Source organism: Crinia signifera, chromosome 1 (genome assembly GCF_055691185.1).
Source record: "Crinia signifera chromosome 1, ASM5569118v1, whole genome shotgun sequence".
NCBI classification, from domain to species: Eukaryota; Metazoa; Chordata; class Amphibia; order Anura; family Myobatrachidae; genus Crinia; species Crinia signifera.
Genome location: NC_139217.1, coordinates 320,570,977 through 320,589,746, shown reverse-complemented (window position 1 = coordinate 320,589,746; position 18,770 = coordinate 320,570,977). Strand labels below are relative to the sequence as shown.

At 41.4% G+C, this 18,770-nt stretch overlaps 1 protein-coding gene across 3 annotated transcripts in view; it reads left to right on the top strand.

Moving 5' to 3' along the window:
• The window catches only part of SPIN1 (spindlin 1), a 49,036-nt gene extending 32,003 nt beyond the window's left edge, over positions 1 to 17,033 (top strand). For all 3 annotated transcript variants that reach the window (XM_083187373.1, XM_083187383.1, XM_083187363.1), the window contains exons 3-6: positions 1,762 to 1,810; positions 3,472 to 3,725; positions 6,475 to 6,708; positions 15,343 to 17,033. In XM_083187373.1, the coding sequence (XP_083043499.1) occupies positions 1,762 to 1,810; positions 3,472 to 3,725; positions 6,475 to 6,708; positions 15,343 to 15,542 (737 nt within the window). In that variant the 3' untranslated portion in view covers positions 15,543 to 17,033. The remainder of the gene's footprint in view (positions 1 to 1,761; positions 1,811 to 3,471; positions 3,726 to 6,474; positions 6,709 to 15,342) is intronic.
• Positions 17,034 to 18,770: the final 1,737 nt, after the last annotated feature.

Below are 18,770 nucleotides of genomic sequence, written 5' to 3'. Positions count from 1 at the left end.
AACACACCTGTTCATTGAAACCTGTCTATTTTTGGATGATAAAGCGGCTGGCTTTTGGGATTTGGTTTGGATTACATGAGGTAGATAAAATAAAATCCCTGATAGGCCATGCCATGAGCCGGCCATCAGGTCTACTTGGATAGCCCTGGGTGAGGCAGTTACCCGCAATGAGTGATTGTGGGTAATTGGATGCCGCCCATAGTAGTTTGTGTCTTGATTTACATCGTTCTGCCATACCAATACCTCTTTGTTTTCACATTCTCACAGCAGCACAACAAGATTGCTGTTATTGTGTTCATAGAAAGGTATTTTAGGGGAGTTCACAATTCATTTTCAAGCTGCTGCTGCTTTTTGTGTTGATTATCATATTTTATCTAGTGCAACCTGCTAATGGGAGGAACAGCTACAACATAAGACAGAAGGAAGGAGATGCAGGAAGCTACTCTCTTCTCAGTAGACTAAGATGAATCCAAGAATCTCTCTCCTGCAACTAGTATACTCGGAGATTCGGGTTTGATTTATGACATTGTAGGAGCGCATACATACATGCCATTAAATCTTTGCACACCTAAATTCTGCAGCATATCACTTAATTTACAAGTGATCAATCAAAACCTGCCTGGTTACTCTCTACTTTCTACAGAATGGTCCAAAAGTCACCATTTAAAGGGAAAATTTAAAACTTAGATTCTGTATTGTTGACATTACTTAAAAATCACAAACCGAACCTGCTATAGCTGACTGTATAACTTTGATCCTGCTACTCTTACTGACTGTATGTACGTATGGTCATCTGGGGTCACAGCAGAATTCAGTAGAACTGGTAATAAATAGTCCCAGCAGTAATGGTCCATATCAGTGGCTCCTACCCATTAAGTACTCCCAACAGTGAACATTTTCCAGGTCTCCACATAGAATCACAACTGAAATAATTAGCTTCACCTGTGGAGCTGTTAAAATGTGTCTGGATAATAAGTGCACCTGCCGGGTGGCATGGAAAAGTTGTACTGTTAGGGGTACTTGAGGTCCAGGGTTGGGAACCACTGGTCCATATCCACCTGACCAATGCATTAAGAAGGGCTTTTTGGAGATCAAACCATAGTGTGACCTTTTATGTGGAAAATCAGATATCCAGCAATTAGTTGTTCAGGCTGAATTACTGCATTGCATGTGGCACAATTAAGGCTTCATCTAATAATATTGCTTTCCTGATCATACACGTTTCCTAACCAGGTTTTTAAAAGCATTACATTTGTTTTTTGTGCCCGCTGCGGTTTTATTATAGTCCATGTTATTTAAAGTCACCTAAACCTTTTGTGAGTACGTTTCTCTTGCTGACTTGGAGACGTTGTTCTACTTTGCTCTTGTGAAGTAAAAGGCAGTGCTTACATGCCTTCATTTAAGTTGTCTCTTAGTGCAGTCTTTGTCACATAAAAATGTGTTTTCAAATCCTTCTGTTCCAAATGTTTTTTTCGTAAATCTGTTTTACAAAGGCCAATAAAACCTCTAATATGGCTGTAAGGAATTGCTCCTTTTTCGTGGCTTGATCTTGATTTATACTTTCTGTTGCTGCTTAAGTAGAACAGACTTTGTAATTAGTGTTCACTGTTTCCATCTTCTTCTGTGAGGTTTGTCATCTGCTTATTCCATACACACCAGAAATTAATTTACGCGTTGACTCCATATGTACATCTAGTGCTGTGTTTTACTTTGTAAAACTTCAAACTGTATATATAATTTTTTTTTATCTTTTTCTACCAGCAAATGCAGGTGTTTCTGCAAATATGATGAAGAAAAGAACATCACATAAGTAAGTATAGGATGATAACTACTGACATTGCACCATTGTACAAGTTGTCATTTGTCTTCAGGAACACTTTGTATAAAATGTCTGCTTTAAATGATTACAGGAGAAGGTGGGGGAGTAAAGTACGTGAACCAACTGATCAGTTTAGTCCCGATAAGCTGCTATGTTGGAGATCTTGTGACATTATGAAATAAATCTGGGAAGAGATCAAAAAAATGTTGACTAAAATCTTGTTAGCTTGTTACTCTCCACTATACTGCAGTATAGTAGATTACTGCACTATCCCTAATTAGCAAATGATGATCTCTATAACCTGAGGTCAGTCTGTATGAGTCAGTGACCTAAGACCTATGATGAGAGGAGTACTATATGTTGAGGGAGGTCCATTTAGATAAACTTTGGTCTATGATTCCAAACCATGAAATTAAAAAATGTGTTTTCCCAACATTGATTACAGCTCATTGCTCTTCATGAGTATAAGGTAGCATGCAATATTAGTCCCTTTTAAATATTGTGTACCTTTCCCACTATAGTCCTAAAGATGCCATCAGTACTTCAGAAGCTGATATATTTCAAATACAAACATTCTTAGGTGACAGAAGGGCCAAAATTACAGTATATCTTGAAGTTTACTTCTAATTCACATTCAAATGTAATGGAGCTAATAATATGAACCCTGTGGGGCCCTTCCATTTCCTCATGTTAATGGTCTTTTCAGTCCTTTACGTAGAACTATACATCTACAAGTGTCTAGAAAATCTGCCGAAGTATAAAATTAATACGGTATAATAAACAATATTTATCTTATCTTAAAGTTAAATATACAAAATTAGCAAAACATGCAGGTATTAATAGGTATATTGATTTGCAACATGTACAATAGAACTCCCGTAAATACAGTAAACATGTTAATGCATTCTTCTATTGGGTATGGGGGAGAGTTACACTTTTTACATAGTGCAGAGTTTAGCCCATGACCTTCTCTTTGTCAGTGTTCATTGTTCATGTAGTGTCTTTAATTATATTAACCCTACCCCCCCCCCCCCCCCCCTGAATTCACCAAACCAAGCAAGAGGTAAAGCTTGTTGGCAACACATTGATATACAGGTTGAGTATCCCGTATCTGAGTATCCGTTATCCGAATTATTCCAAAAACCATACATTCCAGAAAGTGAAAAAAAATTTTTTTTTTGCTAAAAACTCACTGGTGACATTTGTAACAGCACTACTGAGGGAATGATATGTAACTGGCACTATATAAGTGCAAGATAATGATTGCTTGGCATTCAAATTCAATATCTGAGATGGTACACAAATTTTGTTTCATGTTTTGAAACCTTGTTTTTTGAACAAATAAAATATATTTGTGTGTATTTTATATGGTAATAAAATATATTTGTGTGTATTTTATGTGTTTATACAGCATACATGCAAGATACTTCAAAATACATAATTTAAATATTAAAATATTCCGAAATACGGAATAATCCGTTATCCAAAATTCTCCTGGTCCCGAGCATTTTGGATACGGGATACTCAACCTGTACTAGGATATCAGTCATAGTGCAAGTCTTCAGAGCTATCCCAGGAACTTAGCCGTTTTTGTCTTAAATGTTTCCTTTTTGTGCAATATTTGAATTGAAAATGTGTTTGTTTATTTTTAGGAAACATCGAAACAACATGGGACCAACTAAACCGATCTCCCAACCAAGGCGAAATATTGTAGGCTGTCGAATACAGCATGGGTGGAAAGAAGGCAGTGGGCCAATAACTCAGTGGAAAGGAACAGTTCTTGATCAAGTACCAGTCAATCCCTCCCTCTATCTTATAAAGTATGATGGATTTGATTGTGTCTATGGACTTGAGCTTCACAAGGATGAGAGGGTGTCTGCTCTTGAAGTTCTACCAGACAGAGTTGGTAAGTGCACGTGTCCTTTACATATATGTACAAAAAATTGAACGAAACCCAGAACTAAATGTTAAATTAAGTAACTGAATGGGTTGTGGGACAGATGTATCAAGCTTCAAAAAGTGATAAAATGGAGAGTGATAAAACGCCAGCCAAGCAGCTTCTACCTCGTGCTACAGGCTGGGTTTGAAAAATGATAGACAGGAGCTGATTGGCTGGTTGTTTACCACTCTCCACTTTATCACTTTTTGTAGCTTGATACATCTGGCCCATATAACACATTACTGGCTTTTAAAGTAAAGTCTCCTTTTGCTTTTATAATATGCCTATAATGTATGTCATTTATGTACACCCTTATACAGTACTATCTTTTGGGAAAAATATAGTTTCAGAAACTCTGGATCTGGGGGTTGATGGAATTATATAAAAATAGAGAGAGCTGTATGTATTGTATTTAGAAACAAAGACACTCACAGGTGACTAAAATAAAACTTATCTTATAAAAAGTAACGTTTGACCCAGAATAGGTTCAGGAACCAAGTTCATGATGATGTCCTGTTTAATTAGAGGTTCAGGAACTGAGTTCCTGCTGGTTCCTGCTGATAAATAGCACTGCCCTTATATGTACTGTATATTCAGTTCCTTAATTTATCTTGTGCAGTAAACAGCCATACCCAATTAATTTATCCTATTATCATATATCAATTTATCATATGTCACATTGGTTCAGAAACTGTAGCTGGTAATGAAAATATCATGGTAGCAGTAGCTAGCAGCAGCTTCAGTAGAAAGAATATTCTCCACATTTGGAGAACGACAAAGCTGCAAAACTTCTGTTTCTTTTTAAGGCAATCAATAAACCTAAGGTGTAGGCTTATTCAGATTTACACATCAGGCAATGCAATTGGCAACTATCGTAACTGTTCACATCATTGGGCAGCATGGATGGTGTAATGATTAGCATTACTGCCTCACAGCACTGAGGTCATGGGTTTGATTCCCACATGGCCCTAAATGTGCGGAGTTTGTATATTCTCCCCATGCTTGCCTGGTTTTCCTCCCACAATCCAAAAATATACTGGTAGGTCAATTGGCTCCCAACAAAATTAAACATAAAATGAATGTGTGTGCGTGTACATGTGGTAGGTAATATAGACTGTAAGCTCCACTGGGGCAGGGTCTCATGTGATTGTTCGAATATTCTCTGTAAAGCGCTGCGGAATATGTGTGCGCTGTATAAATGGTAATAAATCATTGCTGTTACTTTCCTTTCGCAGTTTGTGATCTGTGTGTAGTTTGCCGTGCCATGCCATGATTCATAGTGACACTGTCCAGTCATTGAAATATATTAATTACACTATTTTAAAGAACTTTGTATGAATGTTTTTGCATGGTTTATTTGTTCACTTGATCATTTTTGTTTTTTAAACATGATATTTCCACACCCTGAATGCTATGGGTTTTCTTGTTGCGATACAGATGTGTTCTTTTACATCGTGATGCACAGAAGTTGCGGCATAGCAAAGTGTACTTTATGCGTGCACTCCCAGTATGCATTCAGTGGGGGCTGGCGTATGCATGCGTCCACTGCCATTTGAAGTCTATGAGCTCCCAGCTGTAATAGACGCTCATGGCATGTCGCAGAACAAGAATTTATACATAGCTTTAGTTCAGGCGCTGATTGGTTCAAAATCTGGCAATCCTCTCATCAAATATGTAGTGATGATACCATGAAAAGAAATTTTTTTTTCAAGATAGTGAAGTACGTTCAACAACACTTTAATACATATAACAACTGGTAGATCCCACTTGAATCTCCAATGTGTACACTACCTAAAAAATTACAGACAAAGTTTACACACAGGGTATTCCCTGACAACAGCAGAATTTGCTAAAATATCCAGGTGTGTATGGGAGGGTAAGATCACAATTACCGGATTGGGGAAGAACTGGTATCAGCAGTTATTATGCGCATAAGTGAAATTGTCCCGGGGCAAGTCACTCTCAGCAATCTTCCACTTTCCGGCACTGCGGCTCCAGGTACTCCCGTCCACCCAACTGGCAAATGACCAACGCGTTTCGACTGTATGATCAGTCTTTATCAAGGTCCACAATGGCATGTCGCAGTGTGTTTGAATAATGTGTGTCATAATGCCACCACATAACGCTGCTATATGCAGCAAAGCTGTAGCAGGACACATCTATACCTTCACTTCTGCGTTGTGGTAAAGAAACCTAATACAAGCCTGGATTTGTGAATAGGTCTTAAGCTGCATTGAGCAGCATTGCCCTTATTTTGATATAGTAGAAATAGACTGTGTTGCACAGTCTGTGTACATTCAATTCCGATGCTGTGGGGCCGCATATCTGGATCGGGTGCTGCATTGAATGGTGTGATTTGCACTACGCGCTATGTGATTTTGGCTATATAATAAATAGTGCAAATTAGGATATCTACACTTGATATTTTATTCCAATCCTTTTTTGTTCAGTTTACAACAGTATTATTTTGTGTGTGTGCTTGGTGGGGTATTAACTTTTTGGATATCCAATTTAAGAACACAAATGCTTATCACTAATATGTAGGTTGTATTTCTTTATTTACAAAAATAGTGTGGTTGGCTTTTGGATTTTGACTATGTGATTTGGAGGAAATGAAGCAGCAACACTGACTGATGCATTTGATTTAAGTATATATTTTGCATTTGATTTAGTATAAGTGTGAATTAACCCCCATATTTTTCTGTATTTATTGTAGCATCCTCCCGAATCAGCGATGCCCATTTGGCTGACACAATGATTGGTAAAGCGGTGGAGCATATGTTTGAAACAGAAGATGGTTCCAAGGATGAGTGGCGAGGGATGGTATTGGCACGAGCACCTATTATGAATACATGGTTTTATATAACCTATGAAAAGGACCCAGTCTTATATATGTATCAACTTTTAGATGACTATAAAGAAGGTGATCTTCGGATCATGCCAGACTCAAGTAAGTGTTTTTTTTTTCTCTTTACTTTAAGAAAAACCACTACCTACAATGAGAAATTTTTATAGATTTATTTTTCTGTACTGGAAAGTAGATACTTTAAGGCACATGTCTTCAACCTGTGGCCCTCCAGATGTTGTGGAACTACATGTCCCAGCATGCCCTGATAGTTTTGGCATGCTCTTATAGGAAAAAATGTGGCAATGCATGTTGGAACTTGTAGTTTCACAACATCTGGGGGGCCATAGGTTGAAGACCCATGCTATGGGGTGTATAAGGCTTGGATCATGGCTGTCGGTCCCGGGCCCATTCTTACACAGAATCGCCCACTAAGCAAATTCGCCCTGCTAATACATAAGTACCTTTTTTTTTGTTTGCTATTTAGGGTTGCAACAGGCATACCAGTCTAGTTTTATGTCCCTTAAATTAATTTTTAAACATTAAGCTTGTTATTTCACTAGTTTACTAGGATAGGAATTAAAATGTATATATATTTTTTTTCATATGCAAAATAATTCCATTATAGTAAATGTATAGGATAATACAGGAGTTCTTATACAAACTCTGCCACACAGATGACGGGACCTAGTGCATCTCCCGTCATTCTATACCAACCGCCTCGCTCCTGATTGGCAGAGAGAGGGCACTCAGCCAGTCAGCTCTAAATTTGGGTAAATTATATTATTTCTGTGCAGGGTAAATATCAGCTGATTTTTATTTTTTACCCTGCAGTTTCGATTTCAGTTTGAACACACCCCACTCAAATCTATATCAGCACTTTACATTTGCCTCGCGTGCAGTGCACATGGTTTTGCCCATTTTGAGAACAAATTTGTCCAGCGATTAAGTCTGAATTAGGCCCATAATTTCTACTATCATTTGGTGCTACAGATATAGTGTATTTTGCACAATGTTCAAGGAGCCTGCTGCACCATGGTCTCCACACTGCTGGGTAAATGTACTGATGGAGCGCCCTTCATTCCAGCCCCTGCCAGCCGCCGGAAGGGGACACGTGCGCACGATCCCACCTCCTGACTCCTCTCCCCCTCCATCTGAATGAAGCTTAAAGAGGTGGTGGTACTTGTTTCCTAGCACGGCCACCACGATTTCTATCGTGGTGGTCGTATCGGAAAAAAAATTGCGTCGGGTGCATACCAAACCGCACACGACGCGACCGACGCGATGTACCCGATTTCTCCATAGGCTTCAATGTTAAAATAATTTAACATTGAAGCCTATGGAGAAATCGGGTCCATAGCGTCCATGGTGTGGCAGACACGATGGACCCGATTTGTCCATAGGCTTCAATGTTAAATTATTTTAACATTGAAACTGAGTACATTTAACATAGAAAAAAAAGGTAAATGGCCCAATATGGGCCATTTCTCATTGGGTATGGCCCCGGCATGTGTGTAAAAAATAATGTCCCCCCATTGTGGCCGCCACCCCCACGATTGACGCGAACCCGAAGCGTGGCGAGCGAAGCGAGCCCGTGAGGGGCGGCGGTGCGCGTCCTCCGACCTTTTCATTCCCCTACTATCCACGTCGGCGTGGAGTTGAGAATATATAGTGTGGCGAGCGTAGCGGATACCTGTCAAGCCCCTCGTGGGCTTGACAGGTATCCGCGTCCCCTCGCGGGGCTCGGTGGCTCGCTACGCTATATATTCTCCACGCCGACGTGGATAGTAGGGGAATGAAAAGGTCGGAGGACGCGCACCGCCACCCCTCGCGGGCTCGCTGCGCTCACCACGCTTCGGGTTCGCGTCAATAGTGGGGGTGGCGGTCACATGGGGGGGACATTATTTTTTACACACATATGCCGGGGCCATACCCAATGAGAAATGGCCCATTTCCCATTTCCCATTTTTTCCTATGTTAAATGCACTCATTTTCAATGTTAAAATATTTTAACATTAAAGCCTATGCACAAATCGGGTCCATCGCATAGGCTTCAATGTTAAAATATTTTAACATTGAAGCCTATGGAGAAATCGGGGGCATCGCGTCGGACGCGCATAGGCTTCAATGTTAAAATATTTTAACATTGAAGCCTATGGGGAAATCGGGGGCATCGCGTCGGACGCACATAGGCTTCAATGTTAAAATATTTTAACATTGAAGCCTATGGGGAAATCGCGGGCCTTAAAGTTAAGGCACACGATGCCCGCGATTGTGGCCGTGCTAGGAAACAAGTACCGAGGTGGTATCTATCCCCATAAAGAACGTTATGTGCAAGGTGATAATGCTCCAGCCATTGACAGGAGCTGATTGGCTGGAGCATTATCACCTTGCACATAACGTTCTTTATGGGGATAGATACCACTTCTCTAAGCTTCATTAATTTACCCTGTGTGCCTTTCTACACCTTAGTAAAGCAGGGCTTGACAAATTTTCTTAAAATCTACGAGCCAGGATGAAAGTGTAGGAGCCAGACAAACTGAAAGCACCCATACACTAGTCCGACTTGTCCTGAGAAAATCTCGGGCCCAATTTCCCCATAGCTCCCCCGACAGCTCGCAAACTGGATTCTGTATTGAATCCCGGCGGTCGGGATCCCAGCGTTCAGAATCCCGACGCCGGAATCCCGACAGCCGAAATGCCGACAAGGGGGGGGCGTGGATCGCCCCCCCTTGCGGGCTCGCTGCGCTCGCCACGTAGCGGGGCCGGTGCCTCGCTACGCTCGTGCCACACTAATTTATTCTCCCTCCGGTGGTGTCGTGGACACCCCCGGAGGGAGAATGTGTCGGGATTCCGGCATCGGGATTCTGAACGCCGGGATCCCGACCGCCGGGATTGTAACTGCATCCCCGCAAACTATTAGGCACTTGGCAAAATGTGTCATTTTTAATATGCATGCAATTTATCCCATGTAAATTCCTGGGGAGCTAGGCAGCAGCGGGGTCCGGGAAGAGCTGAGCAGACGTGCGGCAGCAGAATGTTTTTTTACTTTTTTTTTATTCAAAATATAGGCCGGACGCTGACTGGCTGAGTGCCCTCTCTCTGCCAATCAGGAGCGAGGCGGTTGGTATAGAATGACGGGAGACGCACTAGGTCCTGTCATCTGTGTGGCAGAGTTTGTATAAGAACTCCTGTATTATCCTACACGTTTACTATAATGGAATTATTTTGCATATTAAAAAAAATATATACATTTTATTTACTATCCTAGTGAAATAATAAGCTTAATGTTTAAAAATTAATTTAAGGTACATAAAATTAGACTGGTATGCCTGTTGCAACCCTAAATAGCAAACAAAAAAAGGTACTTATGTATTAGCAGGGTGCCCACTAAGCAAATTGCTTAGTGGGCGATTCTGCGTAAGAACATTGCATCGCATGTGTTTTTTGCGTGCGATGCGATTTTCCTATGTCATTTATTCACTGCCCTCGGGAGGTGCGATGCGATTGCATGCAATTTTATAGGGTGCGATGCCATTTACTTTACTGTACATTTCTATGAGATTTAGGCACCCCCACACTATCCACGCCACCCCGAAGCACGGCGAGCGCAGCGGAACGCGTCCTCCCGACCTTTTCATACCCCCACTATCCACGTCGGCGTGGAGTAGATTTTATATAGTGTGGCGAGCTCTGCTGCGCTTGCAACACTTCCGGGCTCGATGCACTCGCCACACTTTATAAAATCAACTCCACGCCGATGTGGCTAGTGGGGTATGAAAAGGTCGGGAAGACACGTTCTGCCGCCCCTCGCGGGGCTCGCTGCGCACGCCATGCTTTGGGGTGGTGTGGATAGTGTGGGGGGGTGCCTAAATCTCATTGCATGTCATAGTAAAGTAAATAGCATCGCACCCTATAAAATCGCATCGCACCACCCGTGGGTAGAAAGCAGTGAATAAATTACATAGGAAGATCGCATCGCACGCAAAACACCGTATGCGATGCGATTTTCCTATGGTGCCGTACGTGTGCAAATAGGGCTCCGTGCTAATACAGAAGTACCCCCAAAAAAATTATATCTGTACTGTACCTCAGACTTGAAAACAGCATGGGGGGGGGGGGAGAAGAGTCGGGCTCTGCTGCCCCCTCACCCTCTGACCTGCAGAGATGGAAATTGTGCCCTGCTGCAGCTGTCTTCAAGAAGGAGTGGAAAGGGGATAGGAGGGTCGGGCTCTGCTGCCCGCACTGCTGTTAACGTTCAGCAGGAGAGGGGGGTCAGGCTTTGCTGCAGCTGACCTCCAGAAGGGACAGAGGGGGTCTGGCCTGCCCATGACCAGATTATGCTCCCTCCCTGCTAAAAAATCTTGTCACCAGGAAGCAGAATGTGGTCGTCGTGGCAACCTGGAGCCTGGGATTTGTCGAGCCCTGTAGTAAAGAGTTACAATGTTTTAGTGATCTGCAAAGGTTTCCTCCTTCACCTAGCCTTAATATGCTATAGGGTGCAAGATTATGGGGGGTATGCAATGTGCCACCGCTATTTCCGACGTGGGAAATAGCGGCGGCTCCCTATTCAATGCTGTCATTAACGACAGCATTGATGCGGGATCACGGCAGAACAAGCCAACTTCAGAAGCTATCGGGCCCGTTCTGTCGATAACGGCCGTGGATTGACGTTATCCGGGCTGCAGATCAACAATCCACTGCAGTTTTCGCAGCCACGCCCCCTTTGCGCCCATCAGCAGGTCGATCTGACCACAAACGGGCCAGGATCACGGCTGTCGTCGGGGATCGACAGCCGTGATCCCAGATTGCATACCCCCCTAAGCCACACTGAGAGGCGTTAAAACCATTTTTAAAATGTTGACCTTCATATCACAGATTCATTGAAACACCATTAGTACAATGGTCACTGGGCTGCGATTTTTTTTTTTTTTTTTTTTTTGTTCTGTTACTCCTCTTCCTGTGAAGAATATATCCCACCTGTACCTTGTTAAAACCCTTGATATATTTGAAAGTTTCTATCATGTCCCCCCTTTCCCTTCTCTGCTCTAAAGTATACATATTAAGATATTTTAGTCCTTTCCTGGTACGTTTTGTGATGTAGGCCATGCACCATTTTAGTTGCCCTTCTTTGTACAGTCTCTAATGTATTTATATCCTTCTGGAGATATGGCCTCCAGAACTGAACACCATACTCTAGGTGAGGTTGTACCAATGACCTATACAGTGGCATTATTACTTCTTTCTTTCTACTGCTGATACCTCTCCCTATGCAACCAAGCATCTGACTTGCCGCCTTCATTGCTTTGTTACATTGCCTGCTTGCTTTTAAGTCCCCTGAAATAAGGACACCTAGATCCCTCTCTTCCTCAGTAGTTTCCATTATAGTGCCCTTTATACTATATTTAGTCTTTGGATTTCTGAGACCCAAGTGCATGATTTTGCATTTTTTGGCATTAAACTGTAGTTGCCATTCTCTTGACCATTTCTTTAATCTACCTAGATCCTCAATCATTTGTTATACCCCTCCTGGTGTGTCTACCCTGTTGCATACCTTTGTGTCATCTGCAAAAAGGCACATTTTACCCTCAATTCCATTTGCAATATCACCAACAAAGATATTAAAAAGCACCGGTCCAAGTACAGATCCCTGGGGTACTCCACTTGTAACCTTCCCCTCCTTTGACTGTACTCCGTTTACTACAACTCTCTGTTTTCTGTCCTGCAACCACGCTCTTATCCATTATCCATTTATATACAGACTTATTGGCACACAGTACAAATGTTGCATGACAAATGGATCAGTGCAGTCTACTAAGTAGTTTTGTGGCTTCCACTTGTCTGTCTTGTACGTACTGTATAACACACACAACCTGAGTGAACAAGACTGCTCAGCAGAGTCAACCTGAACTTGTGTCACCAAGAGGTAAAACCTTGACACTTGGGATCCCGAATGACGAGGGCTATTTTCCCTCGTGGGGGTCTACGACCCCCATTGAGATAGAATAGATGGCGAGCCACCAGCGTGGTGAGTGCAGCGAGCCCACAAGGGACTTCATTGCTCTTGCCCCACTGTCTGAGTCACAGCAGTTGCTATTCCTACAACGGACTAATGACTGTCGGAAACCTGATTATCGGTGCGCTATACCCCACCATTTTATGACTAGTAGATAATATCTTGCTTTCTCATATGTTTTTGAATTTGAAAGATCGGGTTCAGAAAGTCTTCTAATTTCAAATCAAATCGTCATTTATTGTCACTACAACATTAAAAAATGCATAAGTGGTCCAAGGAAGAAAAAGAAGAGAGAAAGAAATACTCACAATTCACATACTACAATTCAAACTTAAAATAACGGTACTTGTTTCCTAGCACGGCCACACCGATTTCTATCGGGGTGGTCGTGTCGGAAAAATCGCGTCGATCGCATCGCATGCGATGCGACCGACCCGATTTTTTTTATTGAATCAAATGTGAATAGGGTCCCTGGGACCCGATTTTACATTGGATTCAATGTAAAATATTCCCTACACCCCCAATTTAACTGCGTAAACCCCACCCCACGATTGACGTGAACCCGAAGCGTGGCGAGCCCGCGAGCGGCGGCGGTGCGCGTCCTCCGACCATTTCATTCCCCTACTATCCACATCGGCGTGGAGTCGAGAATATATAGTGTGGCGAGCCCCGCGAGGGGACGCGTATACCTGTGAAGTTATATGCGTCCGCTCGCGGGGCTCGCCACACTTCGGGCTCGCTGCGCTCGCCACACTATATATTCTCAACTCCACGCCGACGTGGATAGTAGGGGAATGAAAAGGGGGGTGACGACGGGGCCATATATAATGTGAAATGGGTCATATTGGCCCATTTCTCATTTTTTACTATGTCAGATGGACTTAATGAAGTCCATCTTATCTTATGCCATTATAATGGCACAAGACCGATGCGATACTCCCGATTTCAATGTTAAAAAATATTTTAACATTGAAGCCTATAGCAAAATCGGGGGCATCGCGTCGGCGCCAATGTTAATGGTCCCGACCGACGCGATGCCCGCGATTTTCCCTTTGACTGCAAAATGGACCTGATTTCAAAGAAAATCGGGTCCATGGCGTCCATCGTGTACCTTAACTTTAAGGTACACGATGGATGCGATTGTGGCCGTGCTAGGAAACAAGTACCAAAATAACAGATAAGAAAAAACAATTCCGCAACAGACTAGTACGGCAACCGAAACACCTATAACGTTTCCCAGAGGGCAACAGGGAGAAAAGAGAATAACCAGGATGGCTAGGATCTAGAATAATTTTATTAGCCTTAACTTTTCCCCGCTTTAAAAAAAAAAATTGCATTGTATATTGAAGGGTGGACTAATTTAATAGACTTTTGAATAAGAAAAATGTCGGGCTTAAGTGTGTTGGTTTGTAGGATGCAAATTAAATGGATATTTCTATATCATATTCATATTGAATGACTATTTAGAGCCATGTGAGTTGTATTTCACATGGGATGTTGCTATGGGCAGCTAATCAGATACTATCTATTATCTTCTAGAAGGTGCTTAAAATGACAAGTAGTTTCTGATTGGTAGCCCATGTGAAATACAACTCCTCTTAGTAAATTTTCCCCTGCATCTTTCAAAACTCATGCAGTTCCTCTTCTTTGCTTGGGCTGCTTTTATCACAGTGTGGTCTGTATTTCAACATTGATTCAGAGTGACACCCCAGGCAGAATAGAGGTACGGCACAGGTTATAAAAGATGCAGGATGCTAGAATGAATCTTGGTATTAACTTTAACATCTTCTGCTGATAAGTTCACTGGTTATGAAGTCCTATGCCTTCTTTAAAAGCTGCCATTTTTTTAATGACGGTTTTTATTTTTAATTTAAAAAATAAATAAATTTGCAGCTGACCTAAGTTGAGCAAGGTCTCATTTTAAACTTGTTTTATGGGCTTTTACAGCAATATGTTTCATTTTTAAATCCTCATAGTTGTATTTAGGTTTATGATGGGATCATCTGCTACAAGAGGTTTCACTTTGTATTTGTTAAAATAATGAAAATTCGATCTATTTAGGCTTGTTAATTGTATCTACTTAAACACTCCCTTTTTATGTCTATTATGTGCAATGGCACAGTATGTTAATACTAAAATATTTAAAACTTGAGATCATTTTTTATTTTTTTTTTACAAATATTTTAAGAAAGCTTACTACAGATCATTACTATTTGCTGGTGCTGTTGATAGATCTGGCTATTTGTTGTGTTGGAACTAGCAGAAGGCTTGCTTTGTTTTTAGTACTGTAGTTCCATTCTAGATTTTGATTTGGAAATCAGCATTGAGTGTGCCTCCAGATCAGGTTAGAAGTCTCACTCAAGGTAAATACATAGGTATTTGTCACCATCCTACGCCAATTTGGCCCGGGCCACTCACCAACTTTTGAATAAGCCATACAGATGTGGAAGAAATCTATTGCAGTGAAGTTCCTCCTTTCATGTAGTCCTTGAATTATTGTGTATGAAAGACCAAATGCACTACAAAATTGCCCATTAGTTCAGAAGTTGAGTAACAAGGAAGCTGCGCATATAGTTTGTAGATGGATATATATGGATGTAAAGCGCTGCAGAATATGTATGCGCTATATAAGAAACTGTAAATAAATTAATATATACAAGTTTATGTATTCTATAGAGGGAAAACTATTGTATGATCTTTATTTTTTGTTACTCTTCTGATAGATGATTCCCCTCCAGCTGAAAGAGAACCGGGGGAGGTTGTGGACAGCCTGGTGGGCAAGCAAGTGGAATATGCCAAAGAAGATGGCTCAAAAAGGACTGGTATGGTTATTCATCAAGTTGAAGCCAAGCCTTCTGTGTACTTCATTAAGTTTGATGACGATTTCCATATTTATGTCTACGATTTGGTGAAGACCTCCTAAGTGGGATTTTGAAACTTTTTTTTTTGCCAAACAATATAATAAATGTAAAAAAATTGTAGAAAGTCGCTGCTTTCTGATTACGGAAAAGCTCAGATATTCCTGCGAATCCACAATCCCTTCCCGGAGGAAAAGGAAATTGAGAAAACGTTGTTCTCTTTCCATTACAAAGGAACAAACCACTTTCCAAGAAGACTGATGTTTTGGGGATTAAGGGGACATATTGTTTTTGAAAATCATAAAGCAGGTTGAGTATTAGAGCAAAAGAGTGCAAGAGACCAACCATGCATATTCTGAAATATCATGACAAAATGTTACTGTATTTCATAAGCACTCATTCCTTACTCTGCAAAGTACTGTTTGGTATGCTGTATCTGGCTTCCATAAGGTCGTTGTCCATTATTTCAGCTTCCATTATCCTTTTTTGAAAACCATAGAGGTAATCGATACCTCCCCCCCCCCTTTTTTTTTTTTTTCTCCTTCTACGTAGCCCCGTAAAATGTTGCAATGTTAAGTATTGACTTGTGCCTTCTGAGGGTCTTGCCGTCCTTTGCAAAACATCTGGCACAATTCAATTGAACATGTGTTGGAGGTCCTTTAGCTGTTTGTTCAACACATTTATGTAAACATCCGTGCTGAGAGCAAAACTGTATTGTTACAAATAAAGACGTTTCCGAAGTGGCTTGAACCTAGACATGTCTTAGGTTATGGGGCAATTTTGCACCATGTTTAACTGTGTTTAAAGTTATTTTCCAGTGTTACATCTGTCATGAAAAGTGGGAAGTGGCCATACTTTCCATATTTAGAGGTTTTGTTTAGTCTTCTTTTTGTGTCATGTTTGGTTAACTTGTTCTTCAAGTTCTAAGGATTATGTATAACTTGTTTGAATTCAACAGCGATAAAATACTTTTCAAATAAAATGAATGACTGAGTGAAGAGAAGTATTTTCTGTTATGAGATCGACGTGAGGACTGACCGAACTTGGATTTTTACTACAGTTTTTTTTCACACTACTAAGCAGAATTGTAGAGCCACATCATCAGAGGAACATGTTCGGTTTCCACACCAGAATAACAAAAGCAACACATTTTTCTTTGTCACTGTATTGGGCGAAAATCTGTTCAAACTGTTGGAGAGCTTGACTCTGCTGCATGCAAATGAAGGGGAAGCCTTAAAAGACCTTGAGATAAGTTTTGCACACTAAATTGCGCATCTTGTGTGTTCAAGCAGAGAGAACTTTTACAATGCAGGATGACAAACGAAAGAAGCTATTTCAGTAGGAGGGATGGTAATTACAGTCCCTTTATTTTTTCCATAGTCTACTGTTTTTTTTAGAGGGTTTTTTTTTTATATATTTGTTTTCTTTTGCATTATATGTATTATGTTTAAGACAAACCTTTCTTTGCCATATAACCTTCTCTTCTTCATACATCAGAGCCGCCAGAGACCCTACAGCACGAACTTATTTCATGTAAATAAAGTATTTAAAAACAATTATTTTGTCCTATTACTCAGCACACATTGTCTGCGGGAGACTTGCTTAGCACACAGTCAATGAGGAGGAACTTTTTGAACACTCCCTGTACATGCATTGAAATGTAAAAGTATAATACACTACCTACTGTAGTCAAAATTGATCCTTTTAAACTCCCAAAAATGTTAGGCTTCTGTCTAAAATAATATGCACAATATATCCCATCATCTTGCTACTAGTATGGGGGTTGTGAATTGTGGTATTCATTAAATAAAAATACAATTTTAGATACTTGCGTTAGCTTGCAGATGTTTGTTGCCAATATGTTTATCTTTTTGAATAGTGGAATAAATTCCTTTTTTATTCTGAAATTAAATTCATATATCATAATCTTACTGGCATTAATCTCTCTCAGCCATGGCATGAAGGATAAATAGATGTACTCTTTACATAAGATGCATTTGTGCATATCCAATTGGGTTCAGTCATATGTGCCCCCCATAACTGCTGTATCTGCTTGGGGGAAAATACACTTAATTTTTACCATTTTAAATTCCAGGGGGGGAGGGGAGGGGATATCAATCAGCCTGCACCAGTCCCCCAGTGTTTACTGTACTAGAAAGAAGGAGCAAAAATTAATGTCTGCGTAAGAATTTGTCTCTTTAAATGACTTGCTGAAAATTTTCCATCCAGCTTGTGCAGCTAGTGCTTACATCTATATTTTGGTGCCATCACATTGCAATCTAAAGAACATTTTTCCTAGTAATCTATCAAGACTGATATTTTTTTGAAAGCCTGCTTTCTTAAGTGGTGTACATGCAGGGTGATTCTTCTATTCAATTTTGATTACATCATCAAAATCGCTTAGAAGGGTTCCCTAAAATCGCCCTGTGTGTACACAGTGAGTGATAACGATGTGCAGCCCCGCAGCTTTGCTATTGCCTGGCCAAATAGACACAGCAGGCAAGAATATTTTGGCTGCAGTGTCTATTTGGCTGTACGCAAGGGCTTATGCTGTGAATGGCCGCCGGGTTATCTCTATCAGTGACTGGGCGTTTTTAACTAAGCAAAATCGCCCATCCTCCAGCCCGTGTGTACACCCTTTATACACGCACCTAATTTATGACACAATTGCCAGGAGTACACTGGCTTAAGCCCCTTCCTATCATTAGACAGTGACTGGTCTCCCAGCTCCTTCACTAGGGTAATGCTCTGGGAGGTCAAAGCAAAGACTAAAGGTCCATACAATCTTGGACAACTCCAGCCCAGAGGCTTCAGGAAAAATTCTGCCCAGACTACTCTCTAAAGGCCCCCATACATTTGGCCCCGACTTCCCCTGAGCTCTCCCGGCAGCTCCCCGGGAGAGCTTGATAAGATTTGGCACTTTATGTGCCATTTTTTACATGTGATAAATCTGCTCGATTTATCACATGTAAACCCGGGGAGCAGCAGGAGAGCAGGGTCCGGGGGGGATGTTGGGGGTGCAGCTGCGCGCGGGGCCTGGAGAGCAGTCAGCAGCGGGAGCATAGAAAAAAAAATCCTATTCAAAAACTGGGCGGCCACTGATTGGCTGAGCTCTAAGCCAATCAGCGGCCGCCCAGTCTTTTGAATAGGATTTTTTCTATTCTCCAGCTCACCGCAGGGTCCGATGTAGCGGCAGGAGAGAATCCTATTGAAAAGACTGAGCAATGGGGTGGCTGGTGGGGGGCACTGCTAGTAGGGCAGAGGCAGGGGACGCTGCGGGGGACAGTGACATA